Raw genomic sequence first — 24,157 nt, 5'->3', positions numbered from 1 at the left:
ATAGTTAAAACTGCTAGTTTTTCTCAGACAGTGGTTTATGTGTTTTATTTCATTTATTGATGATATGCTGTATCCTACACAGGTTGAGTATGAGGCTTTAAATCCCCATGTAAAAGTTGAGTTTCGGGTGCTGACAGAATCTGCTCCATTTGCCATCGATGACGAGGGAGTCATCTCAACAAACACTGAACTGGACTACGAATCCCAGAAAAATTACATTCTCAATATTTCCTTGTCAGATGGAAGCACTGCTGACTATGCCACAGTGTTTGTCAGAGTCTTAGACATCAATGATAACAGCCCTGTGTTTGGTACAGCTAGCACCACCGTTGCCATCGCGGAGTACATGCCGGTGGGAACCAGCGTCACCAGCGTGTCCGCCACAGACAAAGATGAGGGCTTTAATGGACTAGTGGTTTACACTCTGAAGGGTGGAGAAGGAAAAATGGACATTGACGGTTCAGGACTCATTTTGCTGCAAAAGGTGCTGGACAGAGAAGAACAAGGCTTCTATAATTTAACTGTGATTGCCAGTGACCAAGGCCAACCCGCGCTATCCACAGCGCTCAACCTGACCATCATCGTCGATGACGTGAACGACAACGTCCCGGTCTTCTCATCGAGCAGGTATGAAGTGAAGGTCCCTGAAGACCAAGAGGTGGGAAGTGCCCTGCTGACACTGTCTGCTACTGACAGGGATGCTGGGGTCAACGCCCTTGTGACGTACCGAATCACTGTCCAGCGACCTCAAACCTCCTCCCCGATGTTCTTCATCAACTCAAGCACAGGCCAGCTCAGCCTGAGCCAACAGCTGGATTATGAAGCCATAAATGAGTTTGAAGTGCAAGTGGAGGCATCAGATGGAGGTCAACCATCTCAGAGCACTGAAACACTTGTACTTGTTCATGTAGAAGATGTCAATGATAACCCACCAGAATTCAGTCAGGCAGCTTATGATGTATTTGTGTTTGAAAACCATCAGAAGGGGAGTCCTGTTTACACATTCAGTGTTGCTGACAAGGACAAGGTAGGTACTGCATTAATCTCATCCTGATAAATCAAAACTACGTTTTTCTCTATTAATCTGTGAAAAAGCATTGTATGGGCATAATTCATAATACCTGGATGGGCAAAAGGAGATTTCTTAAATGGTTGGCACTGAGCATATTTTGGTTCATGAAAACTTTGTCTTGCTTTCTCTGGTGCCAGCCTTAAACCTTCCCAACCCAAGGGAGTTAGGACCTTGTACAAAATAGTTTACTGGCTATATCAGAGAAGATGGGGAGAGCTTCTTTCCCACTGCATATGTGACACAGGAGAGGGAAGTGGTGTTTGCTTCTGTTAATGTGCATATGAGGTGAACGCATCACACCAAGCAGAGAATAGATTTTTTTAAAAATTGTCTTATTGCTTCTTATGTCAAAATAATAGTTTCTGATTGAATGTTGCTTGATAAACTAAACCTGGTAGACTTGCCTTTAGTCTCAGCTTAGTCAGAGCAAGAGGCAATTTGTCACCCTGATAGAGTTGTTTCCCCTTTAATAGGAAATTACAATTTTTCCCTCTGCTTTATAACAAGTAGTTTCTTTCTCCCCTTGTTTTATAAAGACATTTTGCATGTAGCTGTGGCACTGAGGAGATGGAGGAAGAGATTTCCAATTTGCAGTATTATTCTTGCTCATGTCAGTTTTAAAGCAGCATAAATGCTCAGTTCATACTCCACTGAACTCTGTTTTGCTGCCCTTTTCTTTACAGCAATAAGTCTTGGAGAGCTTTAGGGAGAATGTGTAGGACCCCAATAGGGAAGCCCATGAGGGCTTCCACGTAGCCCAGTCCTGTTTACAAAGAAGTCTATTATTCCAATAGCTCAGGGTGCAGGATTTCATTTATTAAACCTGGAAAATCACTTGTATGTCTGTAATGAGAAGTCTTATGAGAAGGTCAGGTATTAGAATTAATGAAATTATTTTTTGAACTTAAATCTTAATAATTTTAAATTTACATGAACAATGTTTTCTTTTTTAGGCTGGCTTTTCTCAGGGATACTTTATTCTCAACAGCACTTCATTTACTGTGGATACCCCTGGAATACTTTCATTAAGTAAGGACACAGAACTGGACAGGGAGACCACGTCTGGATTCACTTTAAAAGTAAATTTGGAGAGAGACTATGCAGCTTTGGCTGATCTCTACTTCATTCCCTTGAATGCCTTTTTGTATCTTTATAAGAGGTTAAAATGATAATGCAGTCAACTAAAATTACATTTTTTTTCTTACTTTTTTAGGTATGGGCAGTTGATAACGTAATAAATGGGCTTAATTCAAGTGCCTTGTTCCATATCACTGTTCTGGATGTCAATGATAACAACCCTGAGTTTCAGAATCAGCCATACAGTTTTGAGGCTCTGGAAGGGGAATACATGTTGAATAATCCCACTAGAGTTGGACACGTGACTGCTACTGATTTGGATGAGGGAGAGAATGCACAAATTACTTATTACCTGTCGGCTGAGGATGGGGATAATCCATACAGCATCCAGCAGGTAAGGGTTTGGGTATGCTGAAAACAAGATTTAGATCCTGATGTTGATGAAGTGACTTGGCACAGTTAAGATCCATTAGGTGGAAAAAGAGTAGGCAGTACCATTCAAGTACACATCACAACCAGCACGTGCCCTGTAGGTTGGAGATCTATGCTGATATTCAAAATCCAAGACATTCTTGGTCAGGTGTTGCTTGGAATGTGAACTAGCCCAAATGAGAATAAATTATTTCAATCCCTCATCCCTTTTGAGAATTGAGTGTACAAGAGTTCTCCAAATGATCTGTGCACTGAACCACTGCCTTCTCTAGGATGGAACCATTTTGGTTACTGGCTCTGTAGACCGAGAAAGTAAAGACAAGTATGAGCTGCTCCTGGTGGCATCTGATAACGGAGTGCCTTCCAGACAGGTAAGGAGTAGCAAGTTATGCTTTATCTGAACTGCCTTTTATTTGTACACCCAAGTGCCTGTGCAATTTCTGATTCATGGCTTTCTCCTGCCACACCCCAGAACTTCACACACGTCAGCATCCAAGTGTTAGACGTGAATGACAACCCTCCTCAGTTCACAAGGGCACAGTACTCAGCCAGCATCCACGTGGCAGCAGCAAAGGAAGGAGAATTTGTCCTGTCAGTGTCTGCCACTGACCTCGACCTTGGGAACAATGCTGTCATTTCATACAGGTACGTTTCTGTGAGGTTAATAAGTACCTGCTGTGAGAGACACAGAAAGGTATTTTTATTGATCTTAAGAAGGATAAGATCTCTTGATATATATTTTACAAGTGCTATAATTGGCTATGATTTCTATACTTAGGAAGGACAGTCATTTTACTGGGTGTTTCAGAGCTTATCAAATCATGGTTATGTTGTAAGAGAGGGCACAACCAAATGATAAACTGGCAATAAAACCCCACAGCCAAGATTTTTTTCAGTTTCTGGAATTTTGAGTAACACATTGGAGTTTCTGGGTAGGAAGCAAATGAATCTCTGACTCTTTTTACATATCTTCCGGGGGGAGGAGATAAGAAATTAGCTTCCTTAATGCACTATGCATAGAAAAATCAGTGGAAAAAGATATTTCTATGAGCCCTAAATCAAGGAAACTACCAGGATACCCTGATGTGAAAAGCATAGATTGAGAAGGACAAATGAATGAGCAGTAAATTTGTGGATGTTTAAAACTGCTGCCTTGAAAGAGGTTATTTTTAACTATGAGATAGCATTCTACCTAAAACACATCACTTGTGAGCAATCCAGTTATCTGTGAGAGGTCACAGAATGCCAGGAATTAGCAAGTTTTCAGATGAATGTCACTTGGGTTTCTCCTGCTGCTGAGTATGCAGCTGAGGGTGCAAGATCTGCCTTCTCCTAGTGGGACCATCAAAGCCTTGGGGTGTAATGGGAACTGAAGGCAAGAATGCTGCACGTTTTCATGAGGGAAGACTTACTTGGAAATAAAAGGCCAATATATTTTAGGCTAAAGACATCAATCAAAAGCTATTCTTTATAAATAGGCAAATATTGTCTGTTGAGTGCTCCTTACAGAGATAGCAGTAACTAGATGGCACTTCCAAGGTCATTAATATGCATGCTCTCCTGATTGCTCCTTAATCAGCCTCATGAACCACTCTGATGATTTCCACATAAATAATGGCACTGGAGAAATCACCCTCAGCAGTAACCTGGACCATGTCACAGCCGACACAGTTGTTACACTGACAGTTGTTGCCACAGATCACGGAGTTCCTCAGCTTACCTCAAATGGTAAACCATCTTTTCTAACCTCTTTTTCTTTTCCCACATAAACATAACCCTTGCGTACATTTCAATTTGAAATTCATCCCATTGCTATCAATCAAACTGAATTTAGCAAAAAAAAAAAAAAAGTTACATCTGAACAATGATGAATATTTGCTTTTTACCTTCTGATCTCCTCCATGCTGATTATATTAACAGAAAACTTGGTTTTAGTAACCCTGGTTAGAAATAATTTTTTAAAATTCATTTATTACAGTTGTATTTATGATACAAAACCCAAGACTCCACAGTTGTAGTCACTCTAAAAGGATGTATTCAAATAATATTTTTGATGCTTTTCTTTTTCAGTTTTCCTTTATCTTCCTAAAATTAGAAACATTTAAACAAATAGAAGCTGGAAAATCACTCTCAGCTGAGTTTCTGTTCCTCAGAAAATATCCAATCACGTAGTATTTTTTGTAACTTTTTTAAGGGTTTCTGGAGGTTAACTTTGATTCACCATGAACAGGAGAAAACAGCTGATTTTCTCAAAACAGGACAAGTGGTCACAACAGAAATTGCATTCCTGGGTTTATGTACATCCCTCCTCTCTTGTTACAAAGCAATTAAGGGTTGGATTTTTAAGGAGTGTGAAACACCTGCACGTCCCATTTGTTCTGGATTGGTGACCCCTGCTCTCCTTTCACACTGAAACAACACTTCTGTAATTAGGGAAGTGAGGTTATTCAAAAATCATTAGGTGTAAAAATAAAATCAATTAGGTGTAAAAAGCAGCATGTTTTGTGTTACATATTATCCTTATTACTATTGCTTTTCTTTTCTCTTAGCATTCTTCTTTCCTATGTGATAATTTCCATCATTTTCTACTAGCTCCTCAAGAGCTTAAGGAAACAGAGCACAGATCATGACGATTTTAGCAGTGACTTCACTATTTTAATTTGTTTTCTCTCTTCAGCCTCTGTTACTCTCTACTTGCTGGTAACTGACACCAGCTTTGGAGTGACTTTTGAGAGCTCCAGCTACGAGTTCAGCATTGAGGAGAACAAAGCCCCAGGGACTGCAGTGGGCTCTGTGAAGGCTCTGACTGGAAGCATAGCTGTGCAGGTTGGGTATTCCCTGAAATCCCACTGGGACAAGTTCTCCATCGGGGACCGAGGAGACATCGTGGCCCTTGTCAGGCTGGATCGGGAAGAAGGAGACCTGTACAGCATCCTTGTGGAAGCTGTGGATTCTCTGGTGCCACCCAACACAGCTGCTGCTTTGGTATGGAATATGCATTTCAAAATATTTTTTTTTTATCCAGGAATATGAAATATCTTTTAAAAAATATTAGCAATCAAACAAAATCCAAATAAGTGTCTTCTGTCATGCAAATGTGAAGCTTCGAGAGCCTTCTATTTAATTTCCCTTTTTTTATTGGAGATATTCCCATCTGGAGATATTGTCAGCTTCACAGATTGTGTCACTCCCTGAGAGCTCCTTATGAGCAACCCATAACCAGAGAAACTGATGAACACCAAAGCTGGTTCTGTGCATAGTTCTGTCAAATGCATGAGGCAGATGAGCCAAAAGGCCCCAGGTTATTAGTTCTGCTCATCTCTTCACTCAGTTAGAGTGTGTTATCTCACATATTCGTTATCTTGCAGCTGAGAATTGAAAAAGATAAAAAATGCAAAGACTGTGAAATGCTGAAAAAAGCTGGAGTTTTCTATCCCTTTGGGGTTTGTTCCTTGGTTGTTTTGTTTTTGTTTTTTTCCCTATAGGCTTCCATGGACTAAAATAAATCAAAATTCTCCTTTGGATGCAGCTTCTACAGCTCCAATTTTTCTTTTTTTTCTTTTGTTTCTTTTTCTTCAATATAGGTAACTGTGAGAGTTGAAGACATCAATGACAACCCTCCAGTTTTCTCAGCATGGATCCAAACTCATTTATCAGCTCCTGAGAATGCAGCTGGTCTAGACTTGGGCACATTTTCTGCTACTGATCTGGATATAGGAGATAATGCACTTATCAGCTACTCTCTGCAAGATGATTTTGCTGAAACATTCCATATTAACAGTTCTACTGGCAAGCTCATGACCAAAAAATCCTTAGACAGAGAAGTGATGGACAGTTATGAATTGAAAATAATGGTAAGTTGACAAATTTGATGCAAGTTCACAGAATTCTCCGCATTAAAAAAAGAGAAAATACTCAACGATCACAAGAAAACCACTTAATCTTAGAGAATTCCATTGGAATTCATGCATGAATTTTGATTGTTCCTTATTGTTTTGTATGCAGAGCTCTGTTTTCTGCTCTGTAAATTGGTATTAGTGAATAAATGACTTATGAACCCTAAATTTTAAAGGTCACTGTCACACAACAGCTGACTGTGACATCTGGATCCATTTTAGACCATACAACTGCCTTGTCAATCCATGCTATTTGTCCCTTTACCTTATTTTTTTTTTTTCATTTTCCAAAATGTATGTCCTAAGATCTTTTAAAAAATAAACCTGAAATGAGATTTTCCTAGTTAAAAAAAAAACAAAAAACCATAAACTTTTACTCTACATCCGTGAGGTTATCTATTTATTCTAGCTGATTTCATTGATTTTTACTGCTACTAACCAGATCAATTACTGTGCATACAAAGTGTTCCAGCACTGACCATCAAGTACAAATATATTTGAAGGGCATTTTTACAGATCTAAGAACTTATGGAAGATATAGAGGAGACATTAAAAATTGAGCAGTGTCTTCTGAAAAATTTCTAGTTAATGAAAGTTGACACTTTTTAAGACTAATTGAAAACTGTGCATATGTACCTACAGATGAGAATTTTCTATGGCAGATGTTGGTGCAGTGTAAAACTGACTGTGAATATGCCACATACTGGATGCTCTTCACAGCTTGTTTTGTTGTCATTTTAAACCCTCAAAATGCAAGGGATTTCCCCATTCTTTCAACTACCAGAGCACAGATATCACAGTCACAGTCTTGTGTTGATTAGTGCCACATCTGATCACATGACATGTTTGATCTGCATCCAGGCTCGAGCTTTTGATTAATTGTTAATGAGAGGCAGAGCATGTGATGGGGTGAGGATACCAGCTGCAGGAAGATGTGGCAACTAATCAAGCACAGGGCTAGAGAAGTGTCACTGAGGGATAACTGGTCCAGCAGAAAGACTCCAGAGGCAAAAACTTACAATTTCTGGAGCAAAATTGAACTGGCAGAGTAAGTTTGTGTCAAAGTAATGCTGTTTTTAATGACAAGTTGTTCTTTCACAGGCCACTGATTCTGGCAAGCCACCACAATCTGCAAGCTTAGTTCTGAGCATCACTGTGGAAGATGTGAATGACAACCCACCGGTGTTCCCCCAAAAATCCTACTCCGTGACCGTGAGGGAGAATGAGCCTCCACATGTGGTGTGTGGCACTAAGAATAAACAGCCTGTTCTGCACTTGTTTGCTCTCTGTGCACTTGGAAGGGGCAGTAACCTCTCAAGGCTGTGCATTGCTGAACATCATTTTTTACTTTGTGGGCCCTGTAAAATCACACAGCATGTTTGGTTTGTATGACAGGGGAGTACCTGTCCTACTGATTCTTCCTAAAACTGTCACAAAGAGTGAGAGCTTCTCCCCCTCTCCCTCTTATCCTCAGCAGTGATTTCACACTGCACAGATTGAGTTTTCACTGGATCTATGGGGGCAGCATGTCTTAAAGATGTTTAGTGCTGTAGGTGCTGTGCATGTGTCCAGCATCCCTCTCTTCTTAAGCTTCTCTGTCGTAGAATGGTTTGGATTGGAAGGGACATTAAAGATCCTCTTGTTCCAACCAGCCATGGGCAGGGACACCTTTGTCTAAGACCAGGCTGCTCAGAGCTCCATCCAGCCTGGCCTTGAACACTTACAGGAATGGAGCATCACAACTTCCCTGGGCAACCTCCCGGTGCCTCCATTTCTGGCTCTGTGTCTGCTTTGCAGATGTGCCCTGATGGTTTACAGGAGTCCAGGGAAGAAGTTATCACCTGACAGTCTGTAACTGCTCTGACACAAGCTGTGCTAGAATTCCAGCAATGCAATTAATTAATTAATGAGTCATTCAGGCAGTAAACACTCTGTGGGTCAATACCAGTCTTGTCTGCATTTTGCCACTTGTTTGCAGTTTTGCCACTCTCTTTGTTTTGCTCTAAACCTTTTGTTGCTGACTTTTTTTTCCTTTTATTTTAGATTTTGAGCGCAGTAGCCACAGATGCAGATATAGGGTACAATGCCATCATTCATTACACCATAACTGGAGAGACAACTTCATTTCATGTTGGAGAACTTTCTGGAGATATTGCAACCCTTCAGCCTCTGGACTATGAAAGTCATTCCCAGTATATATTTGTTCTGAAAGCTTTCAATCCTGGAGAGCCACATCTCCAGGACACAGCAAACATTACAGGTAACTCTACTCTACCACAGAAAATGAACCTTTATTAACCCTAGGGAATATTTCAGCATGTGTAATTCTGAGGCATAAACCAGTAGTAATGCAGTCTCCTAGAGTAAATTATCAGAAATGATGGTGTGATCTTTTCACTACAGCCAGATGAAATTTTTCAAAAAAAAAAGTTTGCCATGTCAAAAATGAGGATTTTTCACACAAATTGACATTACTTCCTTCAATGTATTCACTTTTTTTTTTTTCTATTTTCTGAGAACCTATTGACATTTCGAAAACGTTTCCAAAATCAAAATTCAGGTTTTTTTCTGCTTGTATACAGAAGGGCAGTTTCTAGGGTGATAAACAGTGTTGACAATGATTTTTAGTCTTGTTAAAATAACTGTGCTTGATTTCTGGCTGTTTTCCCTTAAAAAAATTAAATAAATTCATTCTGTTAGGAGGGAAAAAAGACAAAGATTTCTGTGAAGTTGGTATCCTAGCTTTCGGCCAGCCCTGCTTTTGATCAGTATGACTGGATATATTTTCATTCAGAGGAGCTGTGTTGATTTATATCAGCTGAAAAAACCAACTTGTAGCCATTTAGGTCAAACTCACCAAATGTGATGATTCTTTCTCAGTTGCTGTGGAAGATGTCAATGAAGAAGGACCCATGTTTGACCAGTCCTCATATTACAAGATCCTCCTAGACAATTCTACAGTTGACACACTGGTAGTAGACATCAATGCAAGAGATGAAGGCAAGGGTTATGATGAAGACATTTCCTACAATATTTTAGGTATGTTAGAAAAAAAATCTTAGGGCTGTTTATTACTGGGATACTTGATACTGCTAAAGCAAGCTGCATGACACCAGAGTGAGAGAGAGTGGTCATAAATCGAACTGGCAGGTTCTGACTGCATAGAAGGGGTAAAAAATCCTCTGTGAAGATCAGCAATTAATAGAAGAGGTTGCCCAGAGAGGCTGTCCTTGGAGGTTCTCACCCAGTGGATCAAAGCCTTGAAAAACCTGTGCTGAATTCACTCCTGGCCGTGTTTTGAGTCAAGAGGTTGGACTAGAGGGGGTGTCTTGCTCCAAATCACATGTACAGATTGGGATTTCAACCTGTGTCTCTTCACTCCTGGGCACACACTTCAGCCACTTGTCTCTGCTGGTTCTAGGGGACATCTCCCATGCTTCTTTTTCTGTTTTCAGGTGGAAACTCAGAAGGCCTCTTCAGTCTTTCCAGTACCACAGGAGAGCTCAGGTTAACAAGAGATTTATCCAAACAAACTGTTCCCCTGTATTACTCCTTGAACGTCACCGCTACGGATTCGGGTGTGCCACCTCTTTCAACATCTGTAAAGGTACTAAAATTTCTACCTTGCACTCTGTTTACAGCACAGTTAATTCCCCAGATTGTTTTATTCCAAACTGAGCATAGCTACACCAGGAAAGGGGTATTAGTTAGGCAAAACTATGCAAACCAGGAATCAGAATGTCAGAGATTTATTTCTGTTTCAGGCTACAAGATAAGTTACCACGTTATGCTGCCCTAGCAATTGCTGGCATACCTCCCAAAATGGTTGTGATCATTCCATTTCAGAAAAGACAGACAGAAGCTCCAGGCTGTGAGGGAGGAGGATTAGAGCAGTGGAGACTTCTGTGCTAGGTCAAAGAGTGGGACAGCCAGAAAGGATGTAATGGAAATATATGATAAATAAACTGGAGATGGCAAATAAAATGTTCCTGTTTATTTTCCTATAATGTAAGAAAAAATAATCTCTAGATTGAAGAGAGAGAAATGCAAATATGATTTAAAAAATTATTTTTACACAGTGCTTGTAATTTGCTGCTGATCTTTTGCCACTAAATATCACAGCAGAATTAAAAAAAGAACTAGAAATCTGTATGAAAAAACATGTAGAAAATTACCTTCAACAATCTTAAAATGTAGACTTACAAGCCATCATTCTTCAGAGGATTGGACAGCAGCTGTCTGGCAACAGAAATAAATTATTTTTGTGAAGCAGTAGGCATTTTTTTATTTACCACCTATCATGTTTTGTTCTTAATCTATAAATTAGTCACAGTAGTTCGAAAATACTGTATGTGCAAACTCCTGCTCTGGCTACACCCTCTCCAGTGGAAGACTGGAGATGAGTGCATCTCTCTGAGAGCTGTGTCATTAGACAAGTCCTTGGAAATGTGCTGGATGTGAGGAACTGGAACTTTGTATTTAGCAAAGCACCCAGGTGAACCTAAACTGACGAGGCTTCTGGTGTTTCCCACCAGTAGCTGCTGCCTCCAGGACAGTGTCAAACTCATCAGGCAGCAATCCCAGGCTTTTCCTCACTGGCCAAGGCCTGGACTTGTGCTGTCTCACACCTCAGTAGAAAAGTTCTAGCTAGAGCTGCAAACATCACCCCCATGGCCATGTCCTTTTCCCTGCAGGTGTCAGTCGTGGTTGCTCCCATGGATGTGTCCTTCCCAGTGTTCCTGGAAGAAGCCTATCACCCCACCCCTCTGTCAGAGAAGACCCCCACAGATACATTTGTTGTAGAGATCAGTGCCTCCTACAAGCTCCCTGTGAGCTACAGCATCGCCTCTGGAGATGAGAGGGGTGAGCCCTGGATGTGGAATAATGGGAAGAGGGGATGTGAAACAAGGAGCACAGCACCGAGCATTGGGGTCATTTTCTCTCTCCTTCCTTTTGCTCCGGCCTTGGTTCCACAGCTGGTAGGACTGGGTGGGAATGAACCCAATGCACCGGTTTGATGTGGGGCGGGTGATGACTGGGCATGATTGGAATTCTGTCAGAGCAGCACAAGGCACATGATACAGGGCTGGCTTTGCCAGCTGTGTGCTGTGTCTGCTGCAGGCAGATCAGGCTGGTCCTGGTCAGGCATAAAGTTACTCTGCCTAGAGAAAAAATACCTAATAGCACAAAAACTTCTAGAAGGAAAACTAACTCAGCAACATTTTCCTAGCAAATGTCAGGCCTAGAGTGAGTTTACATGTGGTCAAGTGCATCAGTGCTTTGTCACATTTTTCTTTTACTAAATATAAAGCTGATTGTAATCTATCATCAAACAGCCAATTTGTACTTCAGTTTTGTAATGTGTTTTGTATGAAGTCGTGATCTTGAAAGTAGTTGCAAAATTCCTCATCTTCATTAAGAACAGGCATTCTTAGGAAATTTCTTAATTTAAATTTATATTTAATTTTAAAAGTTCTAACTGAAAGAGGGGCAAATAATCTCTGACTGTTTCAGAGGAATGCAAAGACTTGGCTGGAGAGTGGTGGATTGAATTTTCTGCCTTTTGGTTACCATCTGACCTTCTGAATTATTTCTTTTTGTTAATTACAGCCCTGGATATATCTGACATTCTTGTCAACCTTTTAAAAACATTGAATTTAATTTTGTTCTTTGGAGAATATCGTAACAGACAATATTCATGTAAATAATGTAATTTTCACTGGAGGATTCATGTCTTCAGTTTCAACTAATGAAATCGTAACCAGAATAATTTCTGGATATTTTTTTTTTGTTTGTTTTTGTTTTTTTTATCAGGATATTTCATTATTCATTCATCCAATGGTATCATAAGAACAAGAAAGACTCTAGAACTGGAAGATTTTCCAGTAAATTTCAAGGTACGAGCAACAGACTCATCTAATGCTGCCATATTTAATGAAGTTGAAGTGAAAGTGGAAGTTATCGATGAAAATGATTTCCCGCCAGTTTTCCCATCTTCTCTGCTAGAAGAGACATTGCCAGAGGTAAGAAAATGTCATCCAAACTGAATCACAAAAATAAGTCTTCAAAATGATAATAGTAATAAAAATAATTCTTTGTCGAGTATACAAGTAAACGTTCTGGAACTGGGCAGACTTTCCATTTTGTCCTACCATATGATGTTGTGGGGTTTATTTCAAGCTGGAAATCCAAATACACAACAAGAATGATCCACAAGTGTGGACTTACTGAAGGAAAAGTGAATCTTTTCTAATAAGGGGCTCTGTGAAGGAAGTACTACCACTCCATTTTGAATTTTTGACATAGAGAATATTCAGGTGCATTTGAAATCTATTGGATATGCTGAGCACCTCACGAGCTCTCAGCCTTTTGTAAGGGAGGCTCCTACAGGGAAGTAACAGGGCAAAGTCTCTAATTTAGTAATATTTCTCCTCTTGCTCATGTACAATCTGTTGTGATTTTGCTGGCACAAGTGATAAGCAGCAGAGAACAAGCCAGATTTCAGTCAGATTTTCAGACATTGTGGTTCTCTATAGAGAAACCACAGCATTTAAATATGCAAAAGCATCTTGCTCGGCATTTCACTCTTCAAATTTCAAGCAACACTTTTCACACTTTAATCTGCTGGTTGCTTTCTTAAAAAAAATTATCTTTTATGAAGTATCATGTTAATATTTTATAGAGCACACACCTCACCTTTGAGATCCCCAGCTGATGCACACTATTGTCTTTAGCAGACACAACTGATTTAAAATCTACTCCATTTCTACCACTGAGTTAATTATGGGTTCACTTATTACACCTAATTTTAATGTTCCCAGTTAGTTTAATGGAGAAGACCTAGGATCACATTTCCCAACCTTAAAAAATTGGTTTCCATGTGAAATATTTACATGGTGGGAATTGCTGGATGCCCTCTTGGATCAAATAACTTCAGGTCTCAAATAGCCCTGCAAGTGAAACGCTGATATCTGCTGTCAATCTTGGTGCAAATAACATTGTTTAAAAGGAAGAATGAGATTATTTGTTTTGATAATTATTAGCCAAATAGTGTCCAGAAAGAAACATGATTTTGGAGTTGAGAACACCCATTGAGTTTCATAGGAGAAGAGGATGTTAAACAGAAATAACAGCACATCAGATGCTTGAGGTTAACATTTGAGCTGTTTGAAATAATTTTTCTTCCTGAAAATTGCAGCTATAGGTAGAGACATGGGAGGGAAGAAAACAGTTATTTTCTGTAAATTAGGGAAAGCAAGAGACTCTCTTACCATGCTGAACAAGTTGTACAATTTTGATTTTAAAATCCTATCCTACTGTAAGTGGATGCAGCAAGTTACTTTCCCATAATTCAAGCAATTGCAGCAAAGCAGTCTCTGAGAGCCTCAATCTTTCTTCCTCCACAGAATTCCCCTGCTACTCAGATTGTGCAGCTGAAAGCTCAGGACAAGGACACAGGTAGAAATGGTTTCCTCACATATGGCATTCTCAATGGACAAGGACTAAAATTCAAGATAAATGAAACAACTGGAATCCTTTATTCCACATCCCCCTTTGACTATGAAGAGGAACCCACAGAGTATCAGGTTTGCTTTAGATTTTTTACATCTTCTTTATTTCTCTTGGAAAACAGGTGACACTTGTGCTTTTGTTCAGCTTGATAATGCTTGAACGTTTTCTGCACTGGTTTAGAATAGGAGCATCTCCAGGTGTGAGGCATTATTAAAACAAGCCACTGCCTTTTGACTATTATGAAATTCAAGCACAGCTCATTGTTCACCTGCCCTGCAAACACTTCAGAACATGAATAACTAATTTCACAATGACAGCTCATGTATTCAGCACTGTTGCTTGAACCAGTGCTGGACTGAAATCTTGCAGAAATGATTCTCAGTTAATTTTTTTGTTGTTGCCACTGCTGGATGTTTTTTATGGCATTATTTTGCTTCAAGCAAAAATATCGGTGAATTTGTTGGTTCTATACAGAAAGACTTCTTAAATTCACCCAAATACTCCTTCAGTTTTCAATAACCATTTTGAAGTGAATTCAGATCTGGACTTTACATTTCTAAGAATATTTCAAAGTTTAAAATTCACCAAGATTTTTTTAATCCTTATGCAAGAACCTCTTTGTGTGACTTCTCATTACCATGAACTGTTAAACTCACAGGTTGTGGTATATGCTGAAGATGATGGAATCCCTGAGAAGAAGAGGGGTTACTGCACAGTTGTGATAAAGATCACTGATGTTAATGACTGGCCACCTGTGTTTGATCCAGTGCCTGACTTTGGTGTCCATGAAAATGTGCCTGTGGGATTCATAGTTGGAAAAATCACAGCATCAGACAGAGACACAGGAGACAATGCCTTTGTTCTGTATAAACTCACAGGTAACAAGCAATTCTGTCACTGGCACTTCGTTGTCTATGCAATTATGAACATAATTAGTATTATCCACGTTATTTCCTAACCTCTTTCCACCAAAGCCAAGAACGTTCACTTTCAGCTGGTTTGGGATGTTACTAATTTATGCTCATACAATTTTCAAACCTTGGCTCACTTTTCAAATGCCCATCCACTCAAAATACTTATGCTTTTCTTCTACATTATCCATACACTACTTTAAAATTGTTTTGATGCGGTAAGGAAACAAGTAAACATACAATTTAAGAGTGTAGTTAATTATGTGCTGCTAAGATGCATTAATTGATGATGCTTGTTTAAATGTGTCTCAGGTGATGGAGAAAATATATTTGAAATAGATGAAATACAGGGCATCATTAAGATAAGGAACTCCCCAGACTATGAAACCATGAATAAATACAACCTTACAGTGACTGCAGTCAACAATAAATCTGCCCCTTTCTACCAGGTAAGGGACTATTACTGTAAAGAACAGAGAACCTTCAGAGTGGAATTTGAACTGCTGGGAGGGAGATCTATCTCAGCCATTTATTGTGTAGAATAAATGAGTCACCTCATCATGTTTAGAATCAGACTTCTACAGCTTTTAACCACCTTGGGTAGTAGTATACTTTAATTATGTGAAATACTTCAAAATTATGCATGGCAGGCTTTGACCCTGAATTGTTTACTGACTGACCTGTGCTGGGGAACTGCAGTTTGTCTGCTGCTGTTAGAACTATAAGTGATGTGATAATTTTTCATGGGAGAAGTAGTATTTTCAGCAGATTGTTCTAGTTCTGCTGTATTTCTTTTATTTCTAAAGATATTAGACATTTCTTTAGCAGAATCAGAACTTGTGTGGTTTCCTTAACTGCATGGAGGAGGTCTCCTAAACATATCCTGTTCTTACTCATTAAAACACTTTTCAAGAAGAATCCTACTACAACACTGAATTCCTGCCTTTCCTGCTAAAATCCTGTAGTGATCTCTGGTGCTGAGTTCACACAATTAAACCCAAACAATATTTTACTGCAGCGTCTTCAAAGCCTGATTTATAATCTCTGTTGCAATGTGCAAGTAAGGAAAAAACAATGCTAAATAAGAGTTTCTAAATACTCTAAAATTCATGGCACCATTCTGTTTTCTAGGCAGCCACCCATGTCAGCGTTGCAGTGATTGATGTGAATGATAATGCCCCGGTGTTTGCCCAGAGCTCCTATTCCGCTTCCATAAACATGGTGAATCCTGTGGGCGCTCCTGTCCTCACCGTGAGCGCCACCGACCGCGACCAGGTAATTCCTCCTGTTAGCCTGACCCTGCTCTGGGCTGCAGCACAAACATATCCTGCTCCACTCTCCAGGCATGCAGCACCAAACATAGCAGAAAGTGAATCCTGCCTAACTGCCAGCTCTGGGAGTTGGAAATGAGGGGTTTTGTTGGCTCTGCCTTGACACTGATGCACTCCCTGGCTCTGGGCATGTTTCCTCAGCTGTACTTCCTTTCATTTTTCCCTTTACTACACAGACCTGCACACACCAGTCCTTCAGCAGTATACAAGGACTGAAGTGATTTAGTGTCTCTGAAGTTATTTGAACTTTTGAGGTAGAAGAATCTGCAAAAACTAAACATCATATAGCTGGTTTGAGCAAGGAAATGCCTGCTTGTCAGACTCCTCTGAAGTGCGGCACCCCAGCTGATTCTCTTTGTCCCCATTTTTAAATGTAATTTTAATTTATCTGTACTACACCCATCAAATAGTATCCAGGCACTGGGAGGGTATATCCAGTAGTCAACCACATCACCATGACAACATCACTGGTAATTATATCATTTACAAGATGAAACATCTCCAAGTGACAACAAAATAGGTGTAGCAGGTGCCTTCCTATTTCTTCATGCATAATTTTGGTTGGAATAGCTGCAGCTGTGGTATATTGCTGAAAATCATCTAACAGCCCTTTTTTAATCAGCCTTTTCAATGACTTTGTATAAAGAGTCAAATTGCCTTTGAAAATTGCTGAACTGTGGGAGATCTGCATTGAGACCCCAATGAAACTCCTCCTTCAGCTGTGCAGAGTGGCACTTGTCCTCTCTGTGCCACCCTCACTACTCGGATTGTCCCCCTCTAAATGATTTTCATTAGAAATTTTTTCCCATATTTTCACTGTGTAAATGGCCAATGCATTGTGTATTTTCTTCTGCTTTGTGTTTTGGTGGGTTTTTTTGTTTTGTTTTTTTTAATTTGTATGCATCCTATCATAGCTTTCATTCTTCAAAAAATCACTGTTTTCAAACTAATTTCACTAGAGACATTTAGATGTTTTCTGGATCTCTTGTTTCAGTGTTTATCCTACCCTTCCAAACACACTCCCAATCCATGAAATTGTGTTCCTTTCACGGCAGGGGCAAAATGGCCTTATTGAGTATTACATCCTCCCGGATCCCACCATGAGCCCGTTCTTCCTGATCGCGGATTTGAGCGAGGGGAAGATAATTACAGCTGGAAACCTGTCCAGATCCGGAGAGATGCATTTAACAGTGATGGCAAAGGACAAAGGTTCTCCTCCTTTAAACAGCACTGCTGTGGTTACTCTGAGTGTGTTTGACAACCGTCCATTCGTTCCTCGCCTCAACAAAAGTGAGATCAGGTGAGGCTTTCATATTGAGTTAAATAACTGGGATGTGTTCAGCAGGTGGTGCAAAACATAGCAAAGTTGTAGGTCACTTTCATATTTTTCCATGCGGAAGAAAGGACATCAGTTTTGGGTTTTTCTTAAGCAAAACATAGGTAATTCTGCTTGGGGTTCTGTGAATGTGAGTCCCTTTTCTCTTGAACTCTATAAAACATTTTTCCTTAGGTTTTACTCAAGGATGACCCAAAATCTGGCTGGAAAACCAGGGTTTGCACTGCACTCTGAAAGTTGGGCAGATATGGCAAACAACTGGTGGGAGGGGGCAAGAATTTCCACAGAGAACTCTCTTTTAAAGAGTTAAATTTCAAAGCCTGCCTGGACAACCACTGTTGGCAAATTCAATATTCTGATTTATCATTTATTTCCTTCATCAGCGTTTCTGTTTCGGAAAACACCGGAGTGGATTATTTAATTTATGATTTTGCTGTGGTTGAAACTTCAGGAAATATGATTGATTACACTGTTGTGTCTGGCAATGAAAGAGGTGAGTACTATCCCCGTTATGAGATGAAATAGCCAGGAGAACATCATGTCTTTTACATGGCAGATAATGCTCTGCATAAACGAGGAGACAGAGAGCATGGACAAAAGTGGTTTTTTTTAAAAAGAGTACACAGAGAATTTTTTTCAGGACTTTTCAGCATTGACTTTGCTGATCTTTGGCTTTAGAGAGGCTTCTTTTAATCTTAAACTAGGATAATTTAAAGACTGGGGGAGCCAAAATATAAAGTGTTGTTAACAAGCAGCTTCCTCCCTGCCAATCACTTTTAGTTCATCATTCCTTTGCATTTATGTTAAGGCATCTGCCCTTTTGCAGCTGTGCCCAGGCTCCATTTGGCCTACAATAAAGGAAGTACATAGAAACTGGGAGAAAACTTGGAAATGCATAAAAAATGGAATTGTTCAAGAAGGAGCTGCGATTCTCCCTATTTGTGAAATCGTGTGAAGTTCTTTTTTACATTTACTGTTCCTTTACATGTTTAAGAACTGTTTGGCGTGGGGTAGGAATCCAGCTGTGATGATACCTTTGCTGCTTGGCCGGTGGAAGTGTTGAATTTCACATTGTTCAGAGCAGAGGAGCCACGGGAACATCCCAAGGGCAACAAAGACACGAGAGGTAGGAGGGGTAAAGTGAAATGGCAGCTGTTGCAGCAAAAATGTCTGTTTTTCCTTTCAGGTCACTTTAGACTGGATCCTGATAGCGGTGAGCTGAGAACAACAGTTAATTTGGACTATGAGGAAGTCTCTCAATATGTGATTTTAATTCAAGCAAACAAAAAAGTCTCCTCTGCTGCAGAAGTCCAGTGTTCAGGTAACTTCTTGCTTTGAACGACATTGCAAGGGAGCAATGGACACGTTTTGTATTTGCAAGCCATACAGGAGTTGTGATTCTCTTTATCTTGTAAAGTTTGATGTGAAAGGTGAAAAGCTGATGGTCAGGGTTGCTCACTTGTGTTTTTTCCAGGGCTGTTTGCTGAGAACGTGGCCATGCTGACGATCTCCGTGCAGGATGTGAACGAAGAGCCCGTGTTTTCCAGCAGTTCCTACTCTGCCCGCGTTCCCAGCTCTGTGCCCTACAAATACCCTGTCATTACAGTCCAGGTAGAGCATTTCCTGTGCTCTTCACAAGGACAGAAATCCTGTGACAGAGCTGGGTTTCTTCCACTGCATTAAAGCAGCCTTAAATCTGCTCCTCAGAGCTGAGTTTACTGATTGAAGAGCAACGTGCAGTCCAGGCTGAGTGTCACAAATCACCTTTTTTAAACCCAGGCCACAGATCCAGACAAAGGAGACAATGGACTTCTGCTGTACAGCCTGGTGAGAGATCACACTGAAGAATTCGACATCAATGAACACACAGGGCAGATTTTTACAGTTTCTCTAGCAGGAAAAGCTGGAACATTTAATCTGGAAGTCCAAGCCGCAGACCAAGGCACAAGCAGACTCACAGCCCAGACAACAGTCAATGTAAGGAAGATTTTTATGTAAAATCCTGATTTATTTCCAAGTCAAAATTGTAAACAAGAAGGGCTAAGTTTGGTAATGGCAAAACCAATAAATTACTTAACACTGTCAATAGGGCTGTAAATACATGAATATTTACATACTAGAATTAAGAGGTTGCCATTTTCATTGACAGATAAAAATATGTTGGTGCAAAAACTTATTTTTTGAGAATTTTGATTTTATATCAGAGGGTTTTTGTTATTTTTTAGTAGGTTGAGGGTTTTTTTGGTCAAACTATGAGAGATACAAATGCTTTAGAAAATCTTATCTATGATTCTTTATTAGGTAACGGTTGATTCCAGTTCCAGGAGCAACATTGTGATGCTGGTGATTAATCAGAATATCCATCTTGTGGAGAGAAAGAGTCGGGAAGTACAAAGGTATTTTTGACACTGTGAAGCTTATTCTGGTATAGTATCTAATGATCAATTCAGAGTCCCTTTGGGATAGGGGTCTGACAGCCTACAGGGAGCTGATACAGCCAGTGCCCAGGAAAAGCCAGGCCTTCAGTTTGACATAGCTCAGAATATTTTCAGCAAATTCACAGGAATCCACCAATTTTTGCCTTGTAAGTTTTTGGCCTGAAGCTGATAAATCTCAAAAAGATTATTTGACTAGACAATTTCAAGTGGTCTCTTCCCACCTCAATGTCTGTGTCATTTTTAACAACCTAGGATAAAGGTTTTCATGGATAGCAGGATAAAAATGTGGAGAGAGAGGGTAGGCACAACAAACCAAACCCACCATTGCTAGAGGTGAAAAACCCCCCTCATGGCACAGCAGCAGAGCTTCTCCAGGACACCCCAGCCCTGCAGGAACAGGGAATTAGCCAGTGATGTGTGATGGCCACCCTGCAACTGAAACCGTAACTGGGCCCTTTCGGCATGTTAACAAAGATGGAAGATCTTTATTTGGCTGCACATAAACATATATTTACATTGGAAAGATTGAGTCTTTATGAAGGGAAATCACTCTAAAAATGGGAAGAATGAGTTTGTGATGATGCTATTATGGACCGGGTTTTGTTGGTAAAAATTAAATGGAAAACATTCTTGGGAGCAGCTGGTGCTGACTGCTACCAGAATGATGGATTAACTGAGCCACTGATCCAATCCAGCACCAAATCTCTGGAAAAAGAGAAGAAAACAATGAGGATTATGAGACTAAATTTCCCTTCTCCACACCTTTACTGCTTATAGTAGTATATAGATATTTTTTTCCTCTGCTACTCAATCACTCAACAATTTTGGACAAATAGCTTAATTCCTTTGCTGATGATAATCCTGCATCTTTACATGCTTAAATTAAAATACCTGCCAAGGTATTTTTATTAGTATCAATTAATATCTGCCAAGTGTTGTATTAAATACTACTTCATTTAATTTCCAGAGTAAAAGAATCTGTCACTGCCCAGTTAATTAAAAATGTTTTCTTCATATGATGTCAGGGTCCTGGAAGAAAAACTTGGCTGGAATGTGTACGTGGTTAATATTTATTCCGAGGAGCTTGAAATAAAGGCAAGGAGCAGAACTAATGAAACCCAAGTAAACTTCATTGCTTTTGATGAGGCCCACCAGGAAATACCTGCAGAAGATGTAAAAAGGTCTGTATGGCACAGTCTGACTTCTGGGGGTCAGAGCTTGTGCAGATAGGATTTTTTAGAATTCAGAAAGCTGATTCACTGTTTACTGAAAGCTGATTTTCAGAGTTTGCCAAAAACATGAGTATGGCTGTTTCATCGTGTGAAATAGATTTAAAAGTCAGTTTAAGAAAAAAAAATAGCTGATGGTGAAATAATATAATTAAAATATATACTGACCTCAGAGTGACAGAATGTTGATTAAAAACTCAGACTTGAGGTGTATTTTACATTTCTTTGGTAACCTGTCAGAGATGTGGATCTGGTTCATCTGTCCAAGCTCTGCAGTGTTTTAGGTTACAAGCAGCAGGGCTGGCTGCTGGAAAACAAAGCTTTTCCTGGATGAAAAACACAAGTCTGAATCCTCGGAAAAAGGTCTTGTCAGACCAGGGAGGGATATTCTATATTTTCCTCACTACTCCTGCAGCCAAAATGACGGTCAGGTAAATGATGCATGTTTTCCCCTTCTATCCTCAGAAAACTGAGGGAGCAGAAGGGTGACATCGAGCAGGGGCTGGAGGATGTGTTTTTAGCATACGTCATCACTGACATCGAGAAGGCTGCCCCGGCATCCCCGGAACCCGTGGCTCCCATCGTGCTCGGGGTGCTGCTCGCCGGCACCTTCATCGCCTTCCTGACCTATGTCCTGCTGGATCTGAAAAGGAAAAGGTACAGAGGGTGTGCCTTAACCATGTCATTTAGATTTACAGCTGATGGGTTTAATTAAGTGTCAACACAAAAAATATTTGTCTGATAAATTGCTGGCATTTGCACGGAGCATCACCCGAGATTGGTTATGTTGGATGCACCACACACAACTGAAAGTTGTTTTTTCTTGTGTTTGTGACACAGCAGAAGCAGAAACAAATACTTCTAAAACAGAGAAATGTGGGCAGCAGAAATTTTATCGGGGGTGGGGGGGGTGGCACACAAGTCTCTTCCAACCCCATAAGTGATGAGGTCAAGGGAGGTTTTGCTGCTTAATTTCAGTGGCAGCAGGGCCATGTGGTAGAGGAAAACAAATAATTTCCAGAAGGGAAGCAAACATTTGCACTGCTACCATTATGGAAAAATAGGAAATGCTGCAAACTAATCCCCAGGGTAACACTGAAAAGAAATGTTGTGTATTAAACTTATACCACAAATAATTCATGTTCTGTTTCTAAACCAACTGTAAAGCCAATCTTCAAAAATAATGAATTTTTATTCTTTTATTTTAATGTATTATTTTCAGAAAGTATGCAAAACAAAATTTGGTTAAGAAAGTTGAAATTATGGAGGGCTTTGATAACCCGGGGGCAGCTGACACAAATGGAAGTCTGAAAAGCTTAGAGAAACCAGAGCACACGAGTAATGGGTAAGTAGACTGCTGCCATCACAAATTTATAAAAAACTGCAAATAAAAACAGTGGTTGCAGTTTATTCTGGTACCGTAGGATTTTCCTTGGATCTCCCACTGGGCTATAGGTCCATTTTTAAGGACCCTTAAAATGGTAAGTTAAAAATCTCTAGACTTGAAGGAAGTTAATACTTTTTAATCTTGTATCAAAGGCGAATTCCTACTTACTCTTTAGCAAGTTGTTAATCCTAATGCAGAAAAGACCCTTCAGGATACAGAAAGCTACTTAATTCCCCTGGGTAAAATCCCCCTCATTTTGAGAGCTGTGTACATGCTTTGTTGCAGTGTACATGTTCTTTGTTGTAGAGAGGCTGAGATTTTTGTCTCAGCTCAAGGTGCTATGAATTCTCTGAACTCTCTTAGGAGAACTGAGATTATGTCATTTGACAACCTGGAAGGCACCAGAGGAGATAAGGCTGAAAAATATGAAACTCAGGCCCCTAAAAAAGACACTTACCTGGAGACAGTGCTGCTGGATTACAAGGGTGGAAGTGAGCAAAATGGAGCACCTGAAAAAGCTGCTGAAAGTAGAAATGTGGAGGTCCAGCCTACCGTGGGATTCACAACAAAACAGGTAATGAAGCATGGAGTGAAAGGCATTTTATTGTTATTCATCAAATAACTGAAGGAATTATCACAAAAGCAAATCTGATGGAATTAAAAATAAAAATCTTGTAAAGTAATCCCTGGAAGTGTTGAAGGCCAAGGCTGCACAGGGCTCGGAGCAACCTGGAATAGTGGAAGGTGTCCCTGCCCCATGGCAGGGGGGTGGGGCTGGACAATCTCTTAAGCTCCCTTCCACCCCAAACCATTCTGTGATTCTACGAAAAGATCTTAGAGGAGGGGCAGTGTTTGTCCCTGCCTAGAACAAGGAGTAGGACTTTCATCCAGAAGTGATGACTCTCTTCTGTCTTAATGGAATGCGAACAGTAAAGGGCTCACAATTTTATAATTTCTACTGTTTATCATTTCTCCACACACAATCATTTGTAGCTGCCTCACCTGCATTCTGCTTTTTTTGCAGGATTCCTTTCTGACAGACACAAAGCAGAAGCCAGCTCTTTCCTCAACACCTGATTCCACATTGCCTACCCATGAGAAAGACCTGAAAGGAGTAAAATTTTCTGAGGTGGCAGTGGTTTTGGACCCAGAGCCTGGATATGATGAGTCTGAAGATGATGAGTCTGTAGATGATGCATCTCTCTGATAGGAACACTCGATGAAGAAAACCTTTAGAAAAATCACAACGAAACTCATTGGAACAGCTTTAACAGAATTAAATTAGCAATAAGAATATGGGAATGTTATCCAGATATTAATTCTGCTGCTGTTGCAAGGATGCGTAAGGAAGTGAACAAGCAATGTGCGGGAAGGGCTGCAGTGCTGTACTGCAGCGTTGCTTCCCCAGCAGCAGCGCTGTCTCACAGTGTATTTCATTTCTTTTGGCACGTGTCAAATGGGCAAGACAATAAACCCGATTCCAGAGGCGTTGCCTTGTCATTGCTTCAGATGGAGTAATTTTAGGGCATCAATTCT

General features: G+C 40.1%; 1 protein-coding gene across 1 annotated transcript in view; it reads left to right on the top strand.

The window, feature by feature from the left end:
- LOC111926442 (cadherin-23-like) overlaps positions 1–24,106 on the top strand; it is a 38,008-nt gene extending 13,902 nt beyond the window's left edge. Inside the window, exons 16-44 of the mRNA XM_023923114.2 lie at positions 83–1,027; positions 2,026–2,151; positions 2,286–2,543; positions 2,854–2,952; positions 3,054–3,226; positions 4,161–4,309; positions 5,259–5,566; positions 6,166–6,435; positions 7,579–7,716; positions 8,521–8,737; positions 9,358–9,516; positions 9,933–10,084; positions 11,172–11,340; positions 12,292–12,500; positions 13,884–14,063; positions 14,648–14,867; positions 15,213–15,349; positions 16,032–16,175; positions 17,287–17,531; positions 17,951–18,060; positions 18,754–18,888; positions 19,042–19,178; positions 19,347–19,544; positions 19,869–19,963; positions 21,031–21,186; positions 21,700–21,891; positions 22,457–22,579; positions 22,985–23,195; positions 23,646–24,106. Of these exons, the coding sequence (XP_023778882.2) occupies positions 83–1,027; positions 2,026–2,151; positions 2,286–2,543; positions 2,854–2,952; positions 3,054–3,226; positions 4,161–4,309; positions 5,259–5,566; positions 6,166–6,435; positions 7,579–7,716; positions 8,521–8,737; positions 9,358–9,516; positions 9,933–10,084; positions 11,172–11,340; positions 12,292–12,500; positions 13,884–14,063; positions 14,648–14,867; positions 15,213–15,349; positions 16,032–16,175; positions 17,287–17,531; positions 17,951–18,060; positions 18,754–18,888; positions 19,042–19,178; positions 19,347–19,544; positions 19,869–19,963; positions 21,031–21,186; positions 21,700–21,891; positions 22,457–22,579; positions 22,985–23,195; positions 23,646–23,828 (5,838 nt within the window). The 3' untranslated portion in view covers positions 23,829–24,106. The remainder of the gene's footprint in view (positions 1–82; positions 1,028–2,025; positions 2,152–2,285; positions 2,544–2,853; positions 2,953–3,053; positions 3,227–4,160; positions 4,310–5,258; positions 5,567–6,165; positions 6,436–7,578; positions 7,717–8,520; positions 8,738–9,357; positions 9,517–9,932; positions 10,085–11,171; positions 11,341–12,291; positions 12,501–13,883; positions 14,064–14,647; positions 14,868–15,212; positions 15,350–16,031; positions 16,176–17,286; positions 17,532–17,950; positions 18,061–18,753; positions 18,889–19,041; positions 19,179–19,346; positions 19,545–19,868; positions 19,964–21,030; positions 21,187–21,699; positions 21,892–22,456; positions 22,580–22,984; positions 23,196–23,645) is intronic.
- Positions 24,107–24,157: the final 51 nt, after the last annotated feature.

Source organism: Cyanistes caeruleus, chromosome 2 (genome assembly GCF_971803275.1).
Source record: "Cyanistes caeruleus chromosome 2, bCyaCae1.hap1.1, whole genome shotgun sequence".
NCBI classification, from domain to species: Eukaryota; Metazoa; Chordata; class Aves; order Passeriformes; family Paridae; genus Cyanistes; species Cyanistes caeruleus.
The sequence above is the reverse complement of the archived record's forward strand: the minus strand, read 5'-3'. Positions and strand labels throughout refer to the sequence as shown.